General features: G+C 41.1%; 1 protein-coding gene across 4 annotated transcripts; it reads right to left on the bottom strand.

The window, feature by feature from the left end:
• Positions 1-18,721: 18,721 nt before the first annotated feature.
• Positions 18,722-23,224, bottom strand: CH25H (cholesterol 25-hydroxylase). Of its 4 annotated transcripts, none has more exons than XM_032695522.1 (2): positions 23,164-23,224; positions 18,722-20,200 (listed from the first exon to the last, which is right to left on the bottom strand). In XM_032695522.1, the coding sequence occupies exon 2, from the start codon at positions 20,077-20,079 to the stop codon at positions 19,255-19,257; it is 825 nt and encodes a 274-aa protein (XP_032551413.1). In that variant the 5' UTR covers positions 20,080-20,200; positions 23,164-23,224; the 3' UTR covers positions 18,722-19,254. The 4 variants fall into 4 exon arrangements, with proteins under 4 accessions (XP_032551413.1, XP_032551412.1, XP_032551414.1 ...); XM_032695521.1 differs by lacking the exon at positions 23,164-23,224 and adding an exon at positions 23,022-23,157 and having other exon boundaries at positions 18,722-21,493; XM_032695523.1 differs by lacking the exon at positions 23,164-23,224 and adding an exon at positions 23,022-23,157.
• Between the last annotated feature and the right edge of the window lie 378 nt (positions 23,225-23,602).

Genomic DNA, 23,602 nt, shown 5'->3' with positions numbered 1-23,602 from the left:
AGGGAGGAACAGAGGACAGTTTGAACTTGTAATCTCCAGTGGCATCTGGAGATGGTAATATCACCTATATGTGATGTTCTACTTGACTTGTCTTATTAATAGTCCACTGCATGCCAGTGGTCTATTCAGACTAGAAAGGCACTGAGATACACCAAGTACTGGTCACTTCTCCAAGATAAACTCCTGTCTTCTGTAAGTGGAGCCTTTATTTTGAGACAAATGGGTGGTAACCTTAGACAAAACAAGGCAAAAAAAAAAAAATTAACAGCACATCAGGATTAAAGTATATGTAAAACAAGATGAAAGTTTAGGCCCTTTACAGGTGATTCATCAAACCCATGTTCCAAAGAACTGCATTGACCTGAAGATCTCAGGTTCCCTGAGCTACCAGGACCTCTCCAAGAGCTGTCAATGTTAACTGTGTACATAGGAGCCAAGGCATTTTTGGCTCCTTGCCTGAGGTTGGAACGTTCACTTCCACACAGTGAAAATCGTCACAGACCTCACACATAGCACTGTCCTCACAGCAGAGGCAATTCCAACCTCCCCTCCCAGAACCTATTAACCCTACAGTAACCTATTAAACAATAAACCCAGAACCAACTAACACAAAAAAAGATAACACTAAAATAAAGGGAAAATCGATCTTGATTACAAAACATACCTTCCACAGTGCAGGACAAGGAAGTAGGTAATGTTTATGTTACCAAAGCAGCTCATTTCATGCACTGTGCTTCCCAAGGAGCTCTGATGCCAATGCACAAACACAAACTATGCAGACTTCTGCTTACCACAGAGGGGCACCAGGTTGAGAAATTCTGCTGATGAAATAGCCATTCCTCACTGGTTTGGACTGCATACTCTATCTGCAAGTGCAGGCCAGAAGAATTTTTTGACACAAATGAACTACTGGGAATTTTTTCTTAAGAAAACCTCCTACAGGCTTGTACACTCAAGACCAAAGCAGGAAATGTGACATAAAAGCAGCACAGTCAGTAAATACTCTAGTCAGGGTAAAACCAAGAAAGAAACTGTTTAGATGTAGTCTTATGAGCTATACCTGCCAAAGTTCCCACATCAGGTTTCATGGGTTTTTGTTCATATTTTCCTATAAAAGGTATTTTCTCCTTTCACTGTAAAGAAACTACACTGTCATCAGAGGAAACCAACCAGACAGAGTACTTTCTCTGTAGTCAAGCTCACTTTGAAGTCGAACTGAAAAAAAATTACTCTGATAGTTAGGCCCAGCTAATTTCTCCCATTTAGCTTAAAATAAAAACAGGTGATGCAAAGTTACGTTGTTCCTTGTGGTTGCTGAGATGATAAAGCCTAGAGTCTCTACTGGGGGATTTGCCAATCTCTACAGAAAATGGGTTTACTTACAACCTGGTTTGTATGAATTGTTCAGGTATCAGAGTTAAACATGCCTAAATATATGCAAATATGTACTTTGATTTTAACCTTTACCATTGTGAGCTGTTTCGCATTTATATTTTTAATTTTCTAGTTTTGTGTTTCTATGCATTGTTTTGCATGAGAACTGGACCCTCTTAAATATCTGATTGGATCAAAATTCAACCCTTGTTATATGCTTTGCACTTAACAGGACTACTTCATTATCATTAAATGAAAATTATACACTCTGGGTTTAATGCTGACCAGTAAAAAATTTCCAACTGTGAAATCAGGTTCAGACTCAGAAGGTTAAATGAAACCAGATTTCCCAGCCACTGGGAGGGGATTGTCCCTCCCTACTCACCAACCACTTATAAATGGCAGCAAAAGAATCACCCATGGGACTGCTGAAGTGTGCTCATGTCATTGCTCTGATGAGCTCTGGTCTCCAGCACAGGAAAGGAGGAAATACGTTCCTTTATTTTATTCCCTCATGTCATTGTCCTTCCTTGTATTGTGACTGGACTAACCCACATGACACCCAGAGATGGGAGCCACCTCCTCTGGCAGTTGACTTCTGGGTCATGAGGGATTAATTACCTGCCTGGTATCTGTGAGCCAGGTGAGGGGAAATAAAAGTTTCAGTTCACCTGTGGGTGAGCAGATGGTTTTTGGCTCCACATCACTACAACTCATGTGCTGCTAGATCACAGGCTGATCTGTTTACAACACCAGCACATACTTCAATTCCCAGACTTTCTCACAGGCTTACAAGGGATTTTCTCATAAGGGAGAATTTACAAATAGTAGTGTAAACATCCCAGCTGCACAGGCCTCTGGTTACGTTTCCATCTGTCAGAACTCTAGAAGTTTCTGATGCATTTGGCAAACAAACCAACTAACAATCAAACTTGCAAATCCATTATAGAAGTGAACAAATTTCCACGGCTACAGGACCTACTTCTATGCTTTGACTGAACGAAATCTTCTTAGAAATATAACTTTTAGGTTCTAAACATTGAAAAAAAAATTTTTAAAAGTTTCATAAAATCACAGTAATTGCCTTTAAATGAAAACCAAGGACTGATGTATTCCCCTCTGATGTATGTGGTGGAGCTGATGCTGGATATTACAATACAGGTGGTTCAGACAATCTGATTAACTCAAGAGAATTCCCTCCAAGTTTCCTAGAGAACAGATGGCTTCCTGTAACAGTATGTTTGTCTGTGAGAAGCTATCATCCTCTCAGCAGTGTGTCTGATGCAGACAAACCCTTGCTAAAGAGAAACTGAGCCCCACTAGGAAGACGGTGAAAGAGTCATTGCACCATTCAACACTGATTCAGGCTTGACTGGTATCTGATAAACTGTAAATAGCCTACAGTATATTTTAACACCCTAATCACTTTCACTCATTATATTTGTTCAGATCAAACATAGGGTAACAAAGTGTGATAAAACTAAAAACCCACCTTCTTTAGACTTGCAAGTGGAACCTCAGTGCTGCAAACAAACACCACACATCCTTTTTCAGAATTTTGGGAGTTCACAGAAGTACATTTAATTTCGTTTTTGTTCATTACTGGGGATCAGATGTGTCAGTATAGTCCACAACTCACTCTCTTCACCTTATGACTTCCACTGCTTTTTCTGAACTCTCTTAGTGATCTCTGTGTGATCTCTGCTTAGCTCTTCCCTCTGCTTTTCACTTTATCCTCTGTGGAAACATCCTAAACACCTGTTACAAAATTAGCCTGCTTATTAGCCTACATACTAAATCCTTGACATTTTATATATTCCTATGAATTAGTATTTTAACCATAGTCTATTTTCAACATATCTGACCTCCTGTGTCCCTTTATTCCGTCCCTCATTCCTTTTCCTCTATGTACAAGGCACACCCTGATAACCAGTTTCTATCCTCTACTTCTAAGTGTTATCTGTTCTCATAAATTTTCCAGATAACATAGATAACGGAAGTTTTTTGGCAAGGTACAATCTAATGTACATAAAAACTGAAAAGGGAGTAACATATAATGGAAGAGGGAAATAAGTTCAAAGGCAAACTCCTAATAAAACCACCTAAGAATGTGCCATGGTAGTGTACAAATGAACTGTAATGTAGACCATGACTACTCAATAAAGAGCTATAAAAAACCTCCTGTAAAATAAGAGCTAAAATCCAACTACTAACTTTTATCCAGACGTGCTTAACTTTTAATCTAAATCAATCCCCTATTTTTCCCCTCATGCTTTCCAGAGCTAGCGACCACTTCCCCAATTAACCCCATGTAAACACTCCAGCTCATCAGTCACACAACATTAGATGTCACAGAAATTGTTTGCTTCCACACTACAAACTGGCAGCTTCAGTAAAGCTAACTGGAAGTACAATGTTAATTAATGGACTTCTGCTTTTGACAACAAAAAGACAACACCTTCAGTAAGTAGCTCACCAAATGGCTGATTTAGGCTCAAAAACTGTGAAGGAATAAATGAAGTTCAGGTGTCTGTTGAGAAGTGTTCCCACAAAAGCAAAAAAAAATTACTATATTAGTATCTTCAATACAGCTTTTAATTCCTCTTATTCTCCTGTCTCCTCGCTTGCAGCTATGCCTTTTGTCTACCCAAAACCAAGGGACTTGGAGACTGGTTCCTCTTTGAGTCTTCAGGTTTAGCCCACAGCTAAATCACAGCAGTTGTTTTTAAGACATTTCCTGCTCCAGCCAGCCAGCCAGCCAAAAATCCTATCCATGTTCTCATCGTGTCAAGTACTGTAACATCCTTTTCTTGAGAGTTATCAAGCACTGTCCTGTCTTGCTTAAATTCACCTCGAAAGCAGCTGAAAAGATCCAACTCTCCTCTGTTCTCCATCATATCCTTTCCTTGTTGGCCCCCACGTAAAACTGAAGCTCTTTATCCTACCTTTCAAGGCCTTCCTTATTTCTGCCTATCTGACCATCTGTCTAGCTGTCCATGTACAAAGATTAGCTCCCAGCACCATTCGGTCTATTCATCACCGCTGTTCATCTCAGGAAGGCACCTCTCGCAAAAACTCATGCTTGCAAGGAGCACCCATTAAGCAGAAGCAAGAGCATTTTACTATCCTTTGTCAAGGGTGCACAACCCTTTTTCCATGGTATACAGATAAGAAACTCCCTCCCTTACCTCCTTCCCACTGCTTGGACCTTTCTGTTATACCATGCTCTACACCCAGTGCATACAGTGTAATGGAGGGGGCGTGAGAAGGGAAAGGAAGGATGTTGTAGGCACTATATGTTTACACAGTTCCAGCCACAACAGAAGTCTTCATCCATCAGTGCAGTTCCTGGACACTGCAACAATAAACAAACAGTAACAGCACGTCCAGCAGACAGGCTTCTAGATCCAGGCTGTGTGTGTTGAGTCCCTCTCCAGCACAGCACAAATTTCACAGCTGCTCTCCTTCCAGCTTCATTCCCCTGAAGAGGATGCTCCTGGTGCTCCCAACACTCAGCTCTACTCTCATCCATCACACAGGAGCTGCCAAAGTTGTAAAAAAGCTCTCTGGGCAGCTGGGGGCTTGCAGCAGACCCCTGCACTGATGCACCCCAGTTGCTGACAGGGCCCCTCCCTGGCTGAGTGGGTGTCAGGAACTCCTGTGCTTGTGGTGAAGAAGGGAAAGCATGACAGCAGCCCCACAGTGATTCACAGCTTCCCAGGAAGCACTTTCCTATTGATATGACTGCGCTCACTGCCTTACTCACACTCTGTAATTGACTGCAGACAAGTTCAAAGGGTCAGCGATCCTGCAGCAGATGCCGAGGGAAGGCAACCAGCAGAGCCATCTCCAAACTACATCTTCAACTACATCACCAAAGAGAAGGAAGCATGGTGCCACCACACCATATTGCAATGGGAGCGGGGAGAAGGGGCTCAGGACTCCTTTCAGGGGACATCAACTGCCAGTTTTGTAACTCCATGTAGAACATTATCAAGGTTTAAAAAAAAAGTTTATCTCTCTGCTAGCTGAAAGTAACACAGAGGCCTCTGCACTTGAGAGGGAGTCCTGCTGCGGTTCATTGCTCCTCTTCCAATTGGGAAGGCTGAGCACAGGTAAGGGTGAGAAATACTGGGAGGGGATAGCAGAAAACTGGAGAAAATTCAGAAGCAAACCCTCCCCTGGGAAGCAGCAGTGCCTGGCACAGAACAACACTCAACTGGCTGCTTCAGGCCCATATGGAAACAGAGGAAACCATGTAATGCTGGAGGCTCACAGGAAAATGTAGCGATCACCTAGTCCAACAGCTCCCAGCTTTAAATAGTATTGACAGACTTCAGGGAGCTCTTGTCTCTGTGCCAACCTGAGACACCTCATGGGTTTCAGGGCCTGAGCTGAAGTCAAATGTTTGTAGTAACTGAAAGAGAAGGTGCCTTGAACCAGTCTGAACACAGCACAGGAGTGCCCACAGTGCCGTAATCAAAGGGGCTGGGGATACCTCCACCCTACACACACATTTGTTCCTCCATCCCCACTATCGGCTGAAAAGCCAAGCGGCCCCTTCATCTGTGTGCAAGAATAAAAAGACTAAGTGCCAAAAGTCATTTGCACAATGAAGACATTGTGTCCCACACTTCCTCATTATCTGTGCTGCTCGTGAAGGAACAATATCAAAAGCCTCGGCATGGGAAGCATTTGAGTTGACATTCAAGCACAAATAGCTTTGCTCTATTAGACTTTCTGTCACCAGAAGTGATTACATTAGTCAGAATTTGAATACACTCTGACCTAGATTTTCAGAAGCCCATAAAGAAGACGGTTATTCTAATCCACTTTCACAGACATGTACTGATTTACTAAGGATTTGCTGTTCTAATTTTTGAAAATTAATAAAAATCGACATATACAGACAGTGACTTGAGAGTTGGACTTTGAGTGAGGATGAAAACAATCCACATAGGGAGTGGGAGCAGTACAATTTTTTTTTTTCCACAGAAACGTCTGGGTATTTATATTTTATATCACCATTTGAATATCAGCAGGACTGTTGCCAGCAGATTGATCCAACAAAGTCAGTTAATTTCCTGGTCCTGCTGCTAGATTTGTTATTAGCCCGTGTCAACTAATGTTTCGGCAATGAGTCATCTCATACTTCGTAATATGTCATTCTTCCTTGTCATTAATTCTAAGTTTGCCCGAAAAGCAGAGTACAACGTATACGTTACAGGAGCCCTCTGCTGCTTCTTTTGGAAAGTTATCTGGCAGACCTGGGCCTCATGGCAGGTACAATCAGAGATCTACTGTTATCTTACAATGACTTATGTAACAATACATTAGTGTGGAGCCATAAAAAGCCATATTTCTCATAACATGAAGACTGAAAAGTATCAAAAGTTCTCGAATAAGCAATAAGAATTTTACGGTGGCAAAGAACGCACAATTTTTAGTGGAGAGGGCAAATGAGATGATGGTGCTGATCTATTTTATTTAACAATTTTTAGTATTCTCCTTTAAGTTTTTAAAATACAAGAGGAATGTTTCTAATTAAACTGAGTTGGTAGGGAATTCATCTCTAACCTCTAAATGAGAAAATGCACTATAAGCACTCAAAAATTACCTGCTGTTGCAGTCTACTTTCATTTTCCTTCTTGTGGGTGTCCATGTCACAACAAGAAGTTACCTTAGGCAATTTAGCAATAAGTGATCCTAAACAACTGCTACAGGCCTCCTCCCCAGCCTCACTGGGGATTCAGTAGCTCACTTTAAGCCATCTTCCTCAACCTCCGTAAATTGCATCAGATAGCCCTGCTATTCCAACCTCCTTTTCTTCTGCACCATGCTCACTTCTACTCCCTGTTCATGATTTCCTTCAGTGCCACATTCCCCACGACTCAGCTGGTTTCCCAATCAATGGAAACCACCAGGATTTTGTATCTTTCCTCCTTAAGGAAAACAGTAGCACCTAAAGCAACTCAATCTTCCTTCACAGAGGCTTGTTTATTTTTTTCTTTTCTTTCTTTCATTTCTGGTCGGTGGGTTGTTTTTTTTTTGTTTGTAAAGAAAATAAAAGACAATGATGCCAGAACACGGTGTCTTCCTTCAGTCTCACATCTAAAACATCACTAAAAGTTGTGGAGTGTCATTAGGAATCTCAGCTTTTTCTGACTGTGCTTTTTGCAGAAAGCAGTGTCTCAGGATGCTGAACTCTATGTGACTTTAAGTTCTTTGAAATACAGGCCACCCTTCACTTCAGCCCATTTCCAACATGCTGAAGCCTTACATCTCTTTAATCCAGTCCTCCCCAGCATGTTGCTGAGAGTTTCTTTGCTCAGCCTCGGTCTCGTTCGTGCGATCCACAGTTAGGGATTACAGTGGCCTTCAGAAAAGAACAGAGTTCAACAAAAGAGCTTTGTGGACCAAACTCATACAAGCTTTAGTGGCCTCTTCAGTAAAGAACCAACAATTAGCTTCAATTCTGAATTATATGTGATATTTTCTATGGGATCCAGCACCTATGGTTATGACTCCTATCAAGTTAGAAGGCATGCAATCAGAACAGATTAAGCAAGCAGGAATGAAATTGCTTTGTATGTGGTAAAATAATTCTTCGGTATAAAAAAACCCCACAGCAATTAGGGTGAAAAAACCTCGGAGTGTCTGTAAAATAAACACACAGGGATGATTCAGCTGCAAAATGCAGAATGACCAACTGCTTTTAAGAGTGGCAGTCTGCAGGGTTTTGCATGTGGGACCATCACAGCAGCAGCAGCACTCAACCCTCTTCAAAGTTAAATTTACACTTTCCTTTCCACTCATGGCCAGCCTGCACCCTGTAAAGTAGATGTAGGCAATACAAGCCACAGATCTATATATTCAACTAAGAGTTAGCATTTGTGTCGCTCGTTACTACCTAAGGGACCAGTAATTAACATTTTCAATCAAATGAAGTCTAGGCACCTTATGGCCTCAGTACAGTTTGGAATTTGCTTCAGTTGCGCAGATCTCCAAGAAAATATTTCTGTTATCCCAATTTCCAGACAAAAAGTTCCAAAATGTTATTACCTATCCAAAAATTAAAAAGTATAAATTCACAGGTGAGCCTTTTCCTTAAACCAGACTGACAGTGGTTAATAAGACTATTCCCAAAATCCTGATAGATGAAAGGCTTTGACACACATTATCATATTGCCCTCAGTGTGTGCTTAGAAGAGTTGTGAACTAGCATCACTTCTGTATGCTCTCAATTTTCATTCCCTCAAAAGGAAGCCCAATAATAAAGTTGACCAAGAACCAGAAAGCTTTTGAAGGCAAAATTAGCATTGCAGAGTGACATAGCGATGAAAAGAAGGTTGGAGGGAGAAAAACAACCAAAAGAAAGAGAACTGTAAGTACAAAAATATCAATATTCAATGTAGAGCAATTCTCCTTACTGCTAAGGCAGAGATAGTCATTCTTAGCCCATGTTTGAACGAGTTATTTCCACGATTTTGTTCTACCTCAAGTGCTGCTTGAGGTATAACCAGGATTTCACATGGACAGGAAACTCCCCCTTTGCCACAAGAAAATTCTGCTCTCTCTGTTCTTAAAGACTGTTATTCCCCTTCTGCATTACAAAGTTGAGAAAACCCCAGAAAACATTTCAGATCCTCGTATTTTTGAGCAAGCTTTTTTTCCCCACCCTTCCAGATTCAGATGGTAATTTCGGCTCATGGGAAACATTGCTGAAGTCTTCATCAGCACTTCCTTTTTCTCAAAGGGAAGGTTTAATCTTCATTTAATCTTCATCTTGACAGGCTGCAAGCCAAAACCAAGCTTCTACCTGGGGGAAAGGATTAGGGCCCACTCAGTTGTTTTTTCCACCCCATTCTTTCTATTCCATTACACCAGCCAGGATGACACAACTTAGATCAATGCAATACCTGCAGGCAAGGCAAAGTGCTCTTAGACTATTGCTCAAGCAAAGTAAGGCAGCTTGTTTCAACCAATCTCCAAAAGAGGAAGCATCTCTGGAACTGGTAACACGATGCTTTAGACAGCTGCCACTTGGTCAAGCTGACAGCAAAATGCTAAAGACAAACTAAATTAAATAAAAAAAAAAAAAAAAGAAGAAAGAAAAGGAAAAAAGCTTGAGTGTTTTCATTTTCAGATAGGCTACAGCATTTGTTCCCGCTCTGAGAATGTACTAAGGGATGTAGCAGCAGGAGAAGGGGAAGCGAAGTATGGGAAAAGAACTGGAATTACCTTGTGGAAGGGAGGCAGAACTGCAGGGAGAACTGGGCTGGATTAGGTGAGGGCTGGTTTTGTTAGAGTGTGTGATTCACAGATCCCTGAACAATCAGGTGTGGAAGGGAGAGGACAGCATGTATTGCCACAATCAAAGAGACTGGAGGCCAGACTACTCCGTTTGGGACAGATCAATGTGTTTGGATCTATAGAACAGTCTCTTATAAGGAGAAAGAGCCATATGACCTGAATCTACACATAGCTTCCTGATTAGTCTACTCAGTTTTCAAAGACAATTAAAAGAAATTTGTAACTTCTAAGAAAATTCTTTACATTGATTTCATGCCCACTTAATGTGGAGTACCTTTGTTCTCATAAAAGGTTATTTAATTTGATAACTAATGTCTCTACTCCCAGAATTTATAACGGTTTACATTAGTATAATGCAATCTTGTGTCTTAAATTAAAAGAAAAATTATTGACCTAGGAAAAGAGTATACAGTAATGATATCAGAAGCAGTTTTTGGTGAGAGATGATTAAAAACACAGAAAGTTGCATATCTCTGCAATTAAATCACAACATTTCCGTGCTGTCACTTAGAACTGTTGCCATTCTGTAGTAAAACATTCTTGTCTACAATTATCTGTCCTAAAATAATGTGGGCTCTGAAGCTAGTTACCTCCTAAGATTTACTCCATGCTTCCCACCACTCAATTTTCTCTGTGCTCAGTCTGACATCTTTCCCTCTCCCACAGCCCTGACCAAGAGCTGCTCTTCCTTTTAGCAAAAAGAGGTCACGGCTCTGGAGTTCACCTTCCTGTGAAGAAGCATGACATTGCTGAGCCATCACTAGATCTCTTCTGCAGAACTGCTCAGTTGGGATCACGAGTTGGCTCCCGGGTTTGTCACTGTTTTCAGTGAAAAACAAGGGGAGTAGTTCAAATCAAAGAAACTGCTTGAGAGCTGTAAATCCTTGTTTCCCATGTATTATTGACTTTGTGAGTTACACACTACAACCACAAAAACCACAGAACCTCTGCCAGGTCCTCCTTGATACAGTAGTATCTCCAGCTACCTCCACATTTTCTATTCTGCCCCACAAAATCCTCACTCCTCTCCCATGTCCCAGAGCTCACCCCACACATACACCTCCCAAAACATCCTGCTTGTATCTCACTTGGCCTTAAGCTAAGGAACAGCACAGGCTGCAGTTAATCCAGAGCCACACACTTGTGCAGGGCTGTCAGACCACTTCCACACAGAGTGAAACAGGATTGCTTCCTCCCTAAATGGGTAGTTAAAATGATGTAAATATCTCTTGCCTCTGCCCAGTTAGTCATTTCCATAAAATATAAGAGCACTTACTATCTTGGGACCTCTCCTGCTCTGCCCAATTCTGTTGTGTAACAAGCCCAGAAATTACTGGAAGACTGATATTTGTTCAATTGCGTAACTGTTGTTTCCTTTTGAAATGGAGCAAAAACCAACATTACCATCACCACAAAAGCTTCAGCTGTCTTGTTCCCTGTTAGCATGTCTTTACCTGGGAGAAAAACCCTTAGGTTGCTCCAGAGATTGAGCATGCATGCCCACATCCTGCATTAATGCCCATCACTGCTCCCTCACGGTCCTTTTGGGAAGTGCTTGCCTTTAACTAACTACCAGCCATGACTCTGTTTTATTGTCATCTCCAGGTTTCTTACACCATACCTTATCTACCATAGTTTTATACATAGATAGATAGTAGATACAGATATACCAAAAGAAAAAAACGATGGGGTATTTACACACACACACATATTTATATATATAATATTTATATTTCTATATTTGTATACAGAAATAAAATTGATATACATATATGCACTGTCATGAGCCACATCACATAATGCTGGACAATCACTAATAATCTCATCCTGGAATTCCCACTCAAGCAGAATGAAAATACAGTTATACCCTCAGAGCCACTGGCAAATGGAGTTAGACAAAACACCAGCTACCTTTCTGTGACTTGCATCTAAACTTTGCCTTGAATCCTGTGCTGGTTTTCTTATGCTGATATCAGGAATTTTGACATTAAAAGGCAGAAGTACCATAAGTACACAGCTGTAACAGCATGATTATTAGAGATCCAGTACGACACTGGATTTTACACCACTGTTCATGTATATTGCAACAAGAAAAATAAGCTTCTAAATCTCTGTCCTTGCCACAGCCGGCTGGAAGCTTAGTATGTGCTATGTCTACATTAAATAAATAAGATTTGTAATAACAACACTGGGAAATAAAAAAAAAAAAGCCCCATTACTTGTTTTGTTTGAATGTTAGTGCTTTGTATGTGACACACAACTCTAAGCTTTTCAGGTATCTCAAAGGGCCAGTTAATGCCAAGTCAAATTTAGATATCTGTATTGAGAAAATTTTGACTAAATCCTTCTAACGAAGAAGCTAATACAGTTTCACAAAATACACGTTATAGATTTCTTCATCTTGGTTCAAAACTTCATTGTAGCCACCGGGAATAAGTAATTTCTGCACGCAGAAAGTCCATGCTATGACTTTAGCCTCTTGGGAGACAAGTTTTTTCCTGTTAGTTTATATAGCTCCTGGCACCTAGAATTTGATCAGTGTTTCACAATAATACTGTACATAAATAAGAGTAATCAAATCAGTGCTAACTGCAAATATTAGGATCTATCAGGATTGCTGACTTGTAGAAACAGTACTGATGTTAGTACATAAGCACTAACTTATCCCATTACCATTAGATTGAGAGGTCTAAAAGAAAAGCAGCAAAGCAGTAAGCTGAAGTTCAATAGACAAAGGAAACAGAGAATCAGCTTGTTGTGCTGCTATGGCTGAGTGCATGTGCCTTTCCACATGTTACATGCTCTGCTCTTTTGTTCTCTGTCCACAGCTTTCAGAGTATAACAGTGCTTGTCTGCTAGCTGTGCCAAGTGCAGAGGGAAATGAAATTCCTTCCTCTAAAAAATGGTTCAATTAGTCAAGATACAAATCTGAGTCACAAAAAGAGAAAAGAAAATGCATACGGCGTATATGCTAAACTATGCAATTAATCTCAAGAAAGAAAAGGAAGGAGAGCAGCAGGCTTAGAGCCCAGGTTTAACAGGGGTGGAAGGGGAGTTTTAGTTAAGAACACAGCATCAGGATTTTCTAGAAAGCAGACAAAATCGTAAACTCTCAATCATGGTACCTGCAAAAGAGTGTTGCTATACAGACTAGTTATCTGCCAGCCAGCTGCAAGCTCCAAGGCAGATTTTGCTTCAGCTTTCTGGTTTAGGAAACAGGCCTGCTACATAATACAAAATGGAGATGTCATAAACTGGAAAAGCAATTCTCCACAAGCGAGTCACAAGAAACATCAGACAGTGCTGAATCCAGGATGAGCCATGGCTGTGGGAACAGAGGAAAGACACTGGAAACAATCAAACCCACAGAAGAAGCAATTACATAATCTTTTGCTTTCTTCACCACAATAGTAGCAAAGTAACTAAGCCATTATTAGCTTTGGGTTAGCCCTGATCACACTGGAATTGTGACAAGAATTGGCTGACAAGAAACTTTGACACCCTCAAGCACTGCAGCTCTATGCCAGCATGGCCCTACTGACCCAACATTCACAGCCCCACCAGAGCCCCTTCCCCTCACACACCATCAGCGTGCTCTGCTTCTTCACCAGAGGACCTGGCATTGGATTTACACCCAGAGAAGGGACTGCACACGGGAATATTTGAGCCTCCCCCTGCCACAAACCCACCTGCACAGCAGCAAAGTCCATCATGAGTTCAGGTCATTTCAGTGATCACACGGAGCCAAGCCAAGACCTCCCTGGACTAGGATTCAGGAGGGGAAAGTCTTCCTTCCTGCTCCTTTGAGCTGAGATGAGCTGGGCTTAAGTGAGCTCTAGAGTGGCAGGTGGGAAGGTAACAGGAGGCTCTCCCACCTCCAGGAGAAAGACTTTGAGAGAAAACACCTGAAATGCAAACCATCCTGCCTGGAGCTGAGTAGAAGAGGAAAATGGACAGAGGAAGTGCTTGGCTTCTCACACATAGTTTTCTAGGACAGGTTGTGAGGGTTAAGCCTCAATTTGCAACAGGACTTGTGCGTGCAATGTGTTACAGATTCTCAACTGATGCAGGCACCTGGGAGTGATACATGGGATAAAACATGGCAAACTTGGCAAAGCAGCTAGCAGGACTTGGCCAGTATCCTTAGGGGAGGTTCTCAGCAGCTGCTCAGGAGAAGTATTTTGGGGTTACCAGGAAAAGAGAATACCAGTGGAGAAGATTGCAAGGATAAAAACAGAAGGAAGTCAGTTGGTAGGCATTTGGTTTTTCTGTAAGCTCAACTGAGCAGGCCACCTCTGATCCTGCACACTTTGTAAGCTGCAAGTGTCAGAGGAGCATGCTTGTGCAGAATTAAATCATTCCAGTGCTTAGCACATACATATTTCCCATGTTTTTTTGTCTTGATAGCTTGACAAATTCCATTGTCTCAGCTATTAGGGCTAACTCCGGAAGTTTTGTAAATAAATCCCTTAAAAGGGCTGTAAACTACCCATGTTCTTACCGGTATAATTTTCCACAGCTGGTGTGAATGACTGAAGAGGTGTGTAAACAGACATAAACACAATTTCAAGCAGTGCTTTTTTATAATCTTTTGATAAAGACGGTACCTCTTGCTCATCTTAAAACCAGATTTTCTATAGTTCATCCTAGGCTTTGGACTACTTAATCCCCTGAGTTGTTTGCTGCTTTCTTCTGAGGACAAATAAAAATACCTGCCATCTAAATTCTCCCTGGAAGTATAGGTAGCACATCCTTCCACAGCCCTCTGAATCATATGTCTGTACTGTTGAACTCTCTCTCAATAGACTGAAATCTTTAAGAAGAAGAAAGTCTGAAAAGAAGGATTAAAAACTCAACATAATTTTCCACAGCTACAGGGTCCTTTGCATTGGTCCTGTTTCATTTAAAGTCTGGAATGCTTATGTTGATTGGTTTGGGGGGTTGGACGTGGGGCTTTTTTTCTGTGAACAACTTCAAATTTCCATGAATCAGAAACACATTTAAGTTTTGGAAAACAATTGTTTGGCAGTTGCTTTTACAAGAAAACCATGCTGTACACACAACTGCAGACTGTGCTACAAAGACCTTTCGGGCTGGATTGTACTGAGCAGTGCAGGCCCAGTGTAAATATTTGAGCACACAATGTCAGGGTCTTTGATGCAGTTTACATGTAAATTTGATAGTCAGTTTGCACTGATTAGTTTCTCCTCCAAGGAAATCTGTGAGTAAATCCACTGGGGGGTTCACATTTTGAGACTGTCCAAGGTGGCTGATTTTTTTCAGCTACAGAACCATAACTGGTTCAAAAAGGGTTGCATGGATGTAGGCAGGTAATGCAGAAGCTTAATACTTGTGCATGAAAGCAAGATTAAGTAAAACTGCTGAAGTGACTGCTCAGTCCACTCAGATAAAGCCACATCAGTGTTATTCACTCCTTCCAATGATATGAAGGGGTAACAGATGACAATTAAGTGTTCAGTCATTACAAATTACTTCAAAACTAATTTAGAGATAGCATAGCCCAAAGAGATGCTATTTTTTTCATTTAATGCAGATAACACACTAAATTAACCGAGTCACTAAATCCATTAATGATATAAGTTATTTTTCAAATCATAAAAAAAATCATAAGAAATCATACTTGCAGACCATCGACTATGTTGGTTTTCCCCTATAAAGTACTTGCACTTGTTCAACACGAGAGAGAATCAAGCCTTTTCCAGAGCTGAATATTGACTCTGTGGCTATAAATACCATACACTCACTCCAAAGCACCTGTGGAGCCCAGTTTCCAGAGGTGTTGAGAACACACCCACTAAGTAAAAACCTGTCCCTTTGCAGTGGTGGATACTGTTACCTCAAAATTGCCGAAGTGGGTATCATTTAAAAGACTCAGCCTAAATTTCAGAAGAATTATAGTACTAATTGTCAGTGAGAGCTTGGGAATTCCTGCAATTCATAAGTTCAGACAAAGTGTTCAGTATTTAACCATGTGCCTAAGAACTAAGACACACTTACAAAGAGAAATGCATAAAATCTTATTCCTTTAGCTTTAGTACATTTTAAGATATAAAGTTGACAATGGCAGCATCAAAAAAATCTCATTTTATAGCTTCAAGGGTCTCTGCAAACACCCTCTATTTACTTACAATGACCACTAGTTAGCTTTTGGCAGATTAGATAGGAAGTCTCTGTGGTACATCATGTCACATCATAATGAGGAAGGAAACTAGGAGAATTTTGGAACAGAAGAGAGAAAGTTGGTTTTGGTTTTCTTACATAAACCCTTACAAGCGAGTGTCATGCCTTTCCATTTGTCTGGTAAAGACTTGTGGTAAAGACCATGGGGAAATGCAAATATAGGAAGTAACATCTGTAAAATCCTATTTTCAAATCTCAGCACTATCAATACACAGAACTTGCTGTTCTCTCACACTCGGTGGCACAATATATGCTGAATTTTCAATGAAAACAGGAAAAAAACCAACCCTTATTTGATTTATCTTCAGTATATATTTTTGTCTACATTTTGCTTTTCATTGAATTGCAAAGACCTGAAGTTACATGTTTATTTGGGTCTTCTTTGGGTCATGAGTTTTTCTCATACACCCAGCTAAACTTAGATTATAGTTCTCTGTTACAGAAAGCACTTCAAAGTATACACAATATGCTAATGAATTCAATCCCTCAGAGTTTAGAACTTTAGTTACCTTCAAAAGCATTGGAGAAATAGAGACAAGGTGTGCTAGGATTATGTCATTATGATGAAGTACAGATGTTTTTAGCATGGGATGCCATTTCAGACATATATTAGTCAAATTATCATTTGACAACCTTTTTTTTTTTTTTTTTTTTTAGTATTCCAAATTGCTGCAATAATGAGCCTTTGGCTAGAGGTTAGGTACTGATGTAATCTGAGGGAAATTCCATATCTGAGGAAATGCATTCTTGGCGTGTGTCTGAAGTCACACAACTGTTGAAGATGTGAGGGAGAGAGGAGTAGGCAGGATCATCATGTAGTACGTGGCCTCCTTCCCTCGTCAGTTTGATCGTCCTCAGTGCTGTTACACTGCACAGTCAATGCCAAATGAGACTATCATTTCACTTGACTTGACAAGAGCAAGCACAGTTTTGCCTGCAGCTGACTAGAACTCTCTCCAGGAGCAAACTACTTATTATATCGACTCTTAAGCTTCATACAAAAAGTAGAATAATCCCCATGGATTCAGTTACAACCTTTCTTGTGGGTTTTGCTCATAGGCTTCCTATAGCGATGTAGCAAAGTACCAGTTAGCCTTAACCTTGCTGACTTAGAGAGTCAATAGTACATGAAACAGACTGTTACAGTGTACAGTTACAATATATGGTATAAGGTATAAGTCATTGAAACCACAGATTATCCTCATCAGATGCTCAGTATTTGCCAAGCTGAATTAAATGGGATTTCTAGAACTGAAAGGATAATTTTTGGATACCTCAAAATGGCTGAACAGCTCAAAGAAATCAGAAAATGTATTTTGCTTTGTGTTTTTGACTGAAAAGAAAGAATACTTCCCTCTCTTTGTAGAAAACACCAAAATACTTCAGGTTACAATCATCAGAAAGACTGGGAATTCCTTCTTACGGCTGAATAGATAAATGGCAAAGATTCCAGTTTTGTACTCTTTTAAGGCTCAGCTTTTGCTCTCAGTATGTGTCATGTTCTTACCAGGGAAAATAAAGGTTGCTCTTCTGTGATATCCAGAGAGCAGAGGGAGTAGTTAAGTACTGAGATTGCAGCATTTTGTACTGTTTATGAAGATGCTTATGAAAATTGTTTCCTGTTATCAAAAAGACACAGTGTCCAAAAATGACGTTCCTTTTATAAGATCACATCATTGGAAATACTAAGGGTTCTCTCTTCTCCTGGACAAACAGCCTCTGTAAGGTCACACAACCCTCTAGACATAAGGACAAAGACATTTTTGGACGATGATGTGTAAGTGTTCTTTACACGCTTTCTACATTATTTGCACTTTCTCTGTTTGCATCATTGCTCTGAAAAGTTTATTAGCAATAAAGGATAGATGACTATAAGCATTAAAATGTTATGTAGGAGACATTAGAACTCCATGTTTATCTCTCCTGAATGAGACATTGAAGCCTTGCTTATCTCTTCACACTTAATTTTTCCAGTGTGACTTCTGTGAGACAGCATTTTGATCTTCTACATGTAACTGCTCTTCTAGCAACATGTAGTCACTTTGTTCTATGGCTTAGGATTCTGAAAGGTTTGATTCTATTCCTCTGAAATCTGGTTGAAGGAATCATCTACTTTGTAGAAATCCTGTTTATATTCCTTGGTAGGTTTTTGCATGCAAGTAACAATTAATTGATGTGATTGTGAAGGACCAATGCTCCCTTTTATTTAGAGGCTGCTTAATGTTTTGTTTTCACACCATAAATTTAGTGAAAACTACACAAGCTTCTCAAAAATGTAATAATAAAATTTCACCACAGCTTTTGAAACTGCATTCTTCAATATCACGTTTCTACAAAATTAAAAACTATTTTAAAATAACATATGACTCCAGAGAAAAAGTAAATGGTTTACTTTTGAAATAATATTACAATATTTTAATAATAAAAGTCTGCAGTTCTGAAATTGAAGTAGATGTCAGTCTCTTTTCCCAGGTAACAAGGGAAAGGACAAGAGGAAATGGCTTCAAGTTGTGGTGGGGCAGGTTTAGATTGGATATTAAGAAAAACTTCTTCACCAAAAGGGTTGTCAAGCATTGGAACAGGCTGCCCAGGGAAGAGGCTCACTAACCATCCCTGGAGATATTTCGAGGGTGTGTAAATGTGGCATTCAGGGACATGGTTTAGTGGTGGACTTGGCAGAGTTAGGGTAATGGTTGGACTAGATCTTAGAGGTCTTTTCCAACTTAAACAATTCTGCAAGTCTAGAATTCAAATAAATGACACCTATACAAAAGGAATCATACATGTTCCTAATATGAATAGAGGAATGAATAAAATGAAACATAATATGATTTTAAAAGAATGACCATGTTTATTTTCTATTAAAAACAGACAGTACATCAAGGTTGAAAATATAAATATGAAAATTATTGCACAGTTAGCCAACTACCCTGGTTTGGCAGCAATATTTTACAATATTATGCTCTGGCAGATTAAACTCTACAAAAATCCATGATGTGTACCTTTTCTGTTTACATCATAAATCATCCTACAACAGTAAGATAATTGTTCTGGCATATGTATAAAACATCATACAGTAATATGATACATGCTTTATGAAAGCTGGAAAGAAGGAAAAAAGAGAGAATGTCTCTTAATGCTTCCCTTAAACCTTTGACTCAGATTTAAGCAACAGATATTCACCTCCCCATTTGCAGTCATTTAACACAGGCAGTTCCAAGTACACATACAAATACACATATATTAAGAGGCTTTGTTATAAATAGCTATTGCTTTAACAGGCAGATTCAAATATACAATCTTCTGTATGTCTTTAAAAAAATAATGTCCCAGTTCAGTCTATAAAAAATATGAGTTTGTCCATTCTTAATTAGAATGTGACTTGGTGAATGTCCCAAAGAGTTTGTCCCAGTGTGTGAAATAAGGAGCATAGTTTGATTTGAATTTCAGATGGTGGAGATCATGATGTGGTGCTCCTCCATACAAACCAAAAGGTACAAGTCGGTGAGTTGACCACGGAAGGTCATATCCTGAATGGTCCTCTACTGACAAAAAAATGTTTACAAGGAAGAAAATCATTTCTGTCAAAGGATGGCATCCAAGGAGCAGTGGGTTAATAGCAGCAAAAAATCCCAGTGAGAGTAACTCCCATACACTGGAATACTGTGTAGTAAGGGCAAACGTCGACACGTGCTTGTGATGCACCTTGTGGAAGGTCTTGTAGAGCCAAGGCACCCTGTGATGAAGCAAATGCCACAGGAAATATTCAAAATCAAATAGCAGCAGGCAAACTGTTACTTGCAGCAGGACCTCAGGCAGCGCTGGAGCTATCACTGGTAGATTCATTGGTCTCCAGTACCAGTGGAGAAATGTCACTGGGAAGATCAACATAACATGGTGATACACACTTTGAATAATGCAAGGCACCATCATTCCAAGCGTTGGATAGTTCTGCGGCTGGATTTTGTATTTTCTCAAGTTTCGTAGTCTAATGCTTAAGAAGTCCAGTGCAATATACGGAAGACAGAAAGCCATGTATGCTGTAAAAGAAAACAGCACTGGAAAAAATGGTGACTTGATCAATGGCTCCTTTGCTGCGACAAAGTCCCAAAGAGACTGTAGGCACAGCCTGTGCCGCCGTCCCTCCATCGTATAGTGGAGCAGCGCTCCGTCTGGCAGGCTGCAGTTCATGCTGATCGCAGTCTGAGAGGGCTGTTAATCCCGCAGCCTTTATCTGCTCAAGAAATAGCTCCGCCCCATCAGAAATCCTCCTTACATAGTAACGTGCCGCTTTAAAGAGGAAGTTCCTTTCCTGTATACAGAGGTGATATAATGCATTACAATCTCAGAGCAGAATTAGCTGGCCAAAGTAATCACAGAGCTCTACGAGACACTCGCAAAGTAGGAAACACAAGTAGAAGTGGAGAACTCTTAACAGTGGAATTCAAAGAAAAAGGGATGGAAAATACTCCACTTAGTGCAGACACTTGAAAAATTGCTGTTTGTTACTAATTTAAACTGCGTCATCATCCTTCGTTATCTTTTTGCCTTTATAGGTAAGGAAATACAAATCAGCTTTTTTTTTATATGTGACTGCTACCAAAGATGCATGGGCACCTAAACACCTGGTCTGACTTGTGGGTGTGTGGTCAGTAATGGATGTGTGCAAATACATGTTTTCTTAATGGTCTCTTGGTTATACAACAGGCTTAGTCAAAACCTTAAGGAGACCTACACTATGCTCCCAGTCTGAATGTGGTGGCTGTGACTTATCTCCACCTACTTTTGAGGCCATGTTCTCCTTCATGCACTTGTACTTGACATGGAAAAATTTTAGAGTAGATGCAAAACTGAGCCAACAACTTTTGAAGAACAAAGTATCTCCCTGCTTTGGAGAACAATACAAAGTAACACCTCACTATGCTTCCAGACAGATATCTAGTGACAAGTATTATTGCATTATTACAAGATTCACTCCACATCTCCACAGGTCTTTGAGCAAGATGATATGGGAATCATCCGTTACCCGAGTATCAAACTAATGTAAGCAATTAAAAGGTGCACCAGTTAGACCTATATCCTTTAAAGGATCTCCCTGTGACCACAGGCAAGCACACTGCAGACAGAAACTAGCAGGCTTGACTCCTAACATTTCTAATTTGCTAAAAATATTTTAGGGGTAAAATGATGGAGGTTTTGATTTAACCACTAAGACATCACTTCTTTTGTGCTTTTAGAAAAAGAAAAACAAAGCTTTGAACACTTAGGGAAACAAAGCTTGCCATCAGCTTCCTATGAACTCACTTCTTTTGTAGGTACAGAATTTATTCTACTGTTGGAAATGAGCTCAACTTCCTGGATGACTTTATTAGCTTGTTCAGATGATTTTAGCTCTTTGCTAATCAGAAAAGAAATCTGATGGGGGAAATGGGAGACAGATTTTCCTTGCTTCTCGATAATTAAGAATGATTAATTAGCAGTGAGCTTTTCTGAATATGCATGAACTTGTAACACCTAAGTTTGCTTTCAGTCTCAACCATTTTCTCTTCAGTAGATTCTACTCTTAAGGAAGATTTTGCTCTTTCCTTAGGCTTCAAGGGGTTTGCTGAAACAGTAACATTAGCTGTGCTATTATTCAGACAATCAGAATTTCTTTGTTGGAGACAGGTCTACCTGTCCCACATACATTTTGGAAATAAACTCAGATTCTTTGCTATTGTGAAACTGTTTTGTTGATTTCAATTAATTCAGACTTAATTGTAGTGAAATTAAAACCCATTAAGAGACACCAATCTAACAGACGAGGATCTATATCCAAGAGCTTAATTTCAATCTTATGACTGTATTTTATCCTGATCTCTATTTCACAATAAGGACATGAAAAATGCATTTGTAACATAATCATCATCTGGGTCTGAGGATATTCATGTGATTTCTATTGATTTATATAGCTACAATCAGAAATTAAATTTCCCAGATGGGATACGTCATTCTCTATTTCATTAGAATTATGAAGGGACTAAATTTATTCTATACTGTATTCCATGTCTGCCTAAAGGGAGATTGACAGTAATTGCTCAACTACCTTAAAGACACTCCCTTGACTAATCCCTACAGCCATGTCAGGTTGCAGAACCACTGCTGCCTACAAACTAAATTTTAAAGAATAGGCATTTTGCCTGCAGTTTAGGTCATAGAAAAATATTCTGAGGTCCCTTAAGGAAGAATAACGGAGTTCTGCAGTCCTGTTACTAGTATATCCTACAACACAAATCCCAAGCAAGGGGCAAGAGAGCAGCACTTACCTGGGAGGCTGGCGCCGCCCAGAGCCGGGTCCGCACCGAGCCTGGACCCGCGGCAATGGGCTTCGCCAAGGGAATGGGCTCTGCGGGGATGGGCCCCGCGGGAATGGGCTCCGCCGCACGGCTCGCCCCGCTGGGATCCCGGCCCTGCTCACCGAGCGGCTGCGCTCGGGAGAATGAATCCTCACGCATGAGAGAGGGCAAACCCTCATCCTCCACAAACCGTGTCCAAGCCGTTTGGCTCGGCCACCAAAACGCACTTATGACACATCTCCGTTCCGCTCACTTCAGTTTCTTGGTCAGCGTAAGGTACAACGCGAAGAAAAGACCGAGTACATGCAGATCCTTTCCGTACCTAATTCAGTAACACAACCCCAGCTTTTTTCACTCAGCTTACAGTGCTGCCAAACTTTCCCATGTGTTACAAGAATCTAAATGGTTCTCTCAAAAGCTCGAGACTCCTGCTACAGAGTTTAGGTTGAAGGGCACATAGTTTGGAATGAGGCCCCACAAAGGGTCTTAAATAGATTCCACATGAGCGCAAGACGCAAGCACCTTCCCCAGGCTGCACTGTTAGGTACAAGCTACAAGGTAAAGTCAAATACTACCGTGAGTAGGAAAATGAGAAGTTAGCAGAAAATTAGAAAACTAGAATCAACATACTGAAATTAATACAGTACCAGAGGGAAAAATTCTTTTTCTTTCCTCCTCTTCTCCCCCTCTGTATGGTAGGATTGTTGTTCTACCAGAAGTAAGACAACATTGCAGTGCATGCTAAGCCTTCTAGCGGGAAAAGGGTGCTGAGCCTTCTAGCGGGAAGAGGGATGGTACCTTGCTCAGGACCAGTACCAGAGAAGCAGGACAGCCACCAGAGCAGAGGAAGGCAGCGGCAGTCCCCTGCTCTCGTTTTAGAGGGAATCGTTACCATGCTGGGCACACACGGTCAGTCCGAGGTGCTCACACCGCGACTCACCTGATCCCGGGGCCGGAGCTCGGGACGCTCCGATCCCGGAGCGGCGGCGGCTCCGGGGGCGGGTCCCGCGGCCCCCCCGCGCGGCCGCTCCGCCGCAACAGCGCCCCCCAGCGGCACCGTGCGGCAGCCGCGTCCCCGCCGCTCCCCCCGGCACAGCGGGAACACTGGGAACAGCGGGCATAGTGGGAACAGCGGGCACAGTGGGCACAGCGGGAACAGCGGGCACAGCGGGAATAGTGGGAACACTGGGCACACCGGGCACAGCGGGAACAGCGGGCACAGCGGGAACAGCGGGCACACCGGGCACATCGGGCACACCGGGCAAACCGGGCACAGCGGGCACACCGGGCACAGTGGGAACAGCGGGAACAGCGGGCACACCGGGCACATCGGGCACAGCGGGCACAGCGAGCACAGTGGGCACAGTGGGCACACCGGG

The sequence above is a fragment of the Chiroxiphia lanceolata genome, chromosome 8 (assembly GCF_009829145.1).
Source record: "Chiroxiphia lanceolata isolate bChiLan1 chromosome 8, bChiLan1.pri, whole genome shotgun sequence".
Classification (NCBI taxonomy): Eukaryota; Metazoa; Chordata; class Aves; order Passeriformes; family Pipridae; genus Chiroxiphia; species Chiroxiphia lanceolata.
This window is presented reverse-complemented; position numbering and strand designations above follow the sequence as displayed.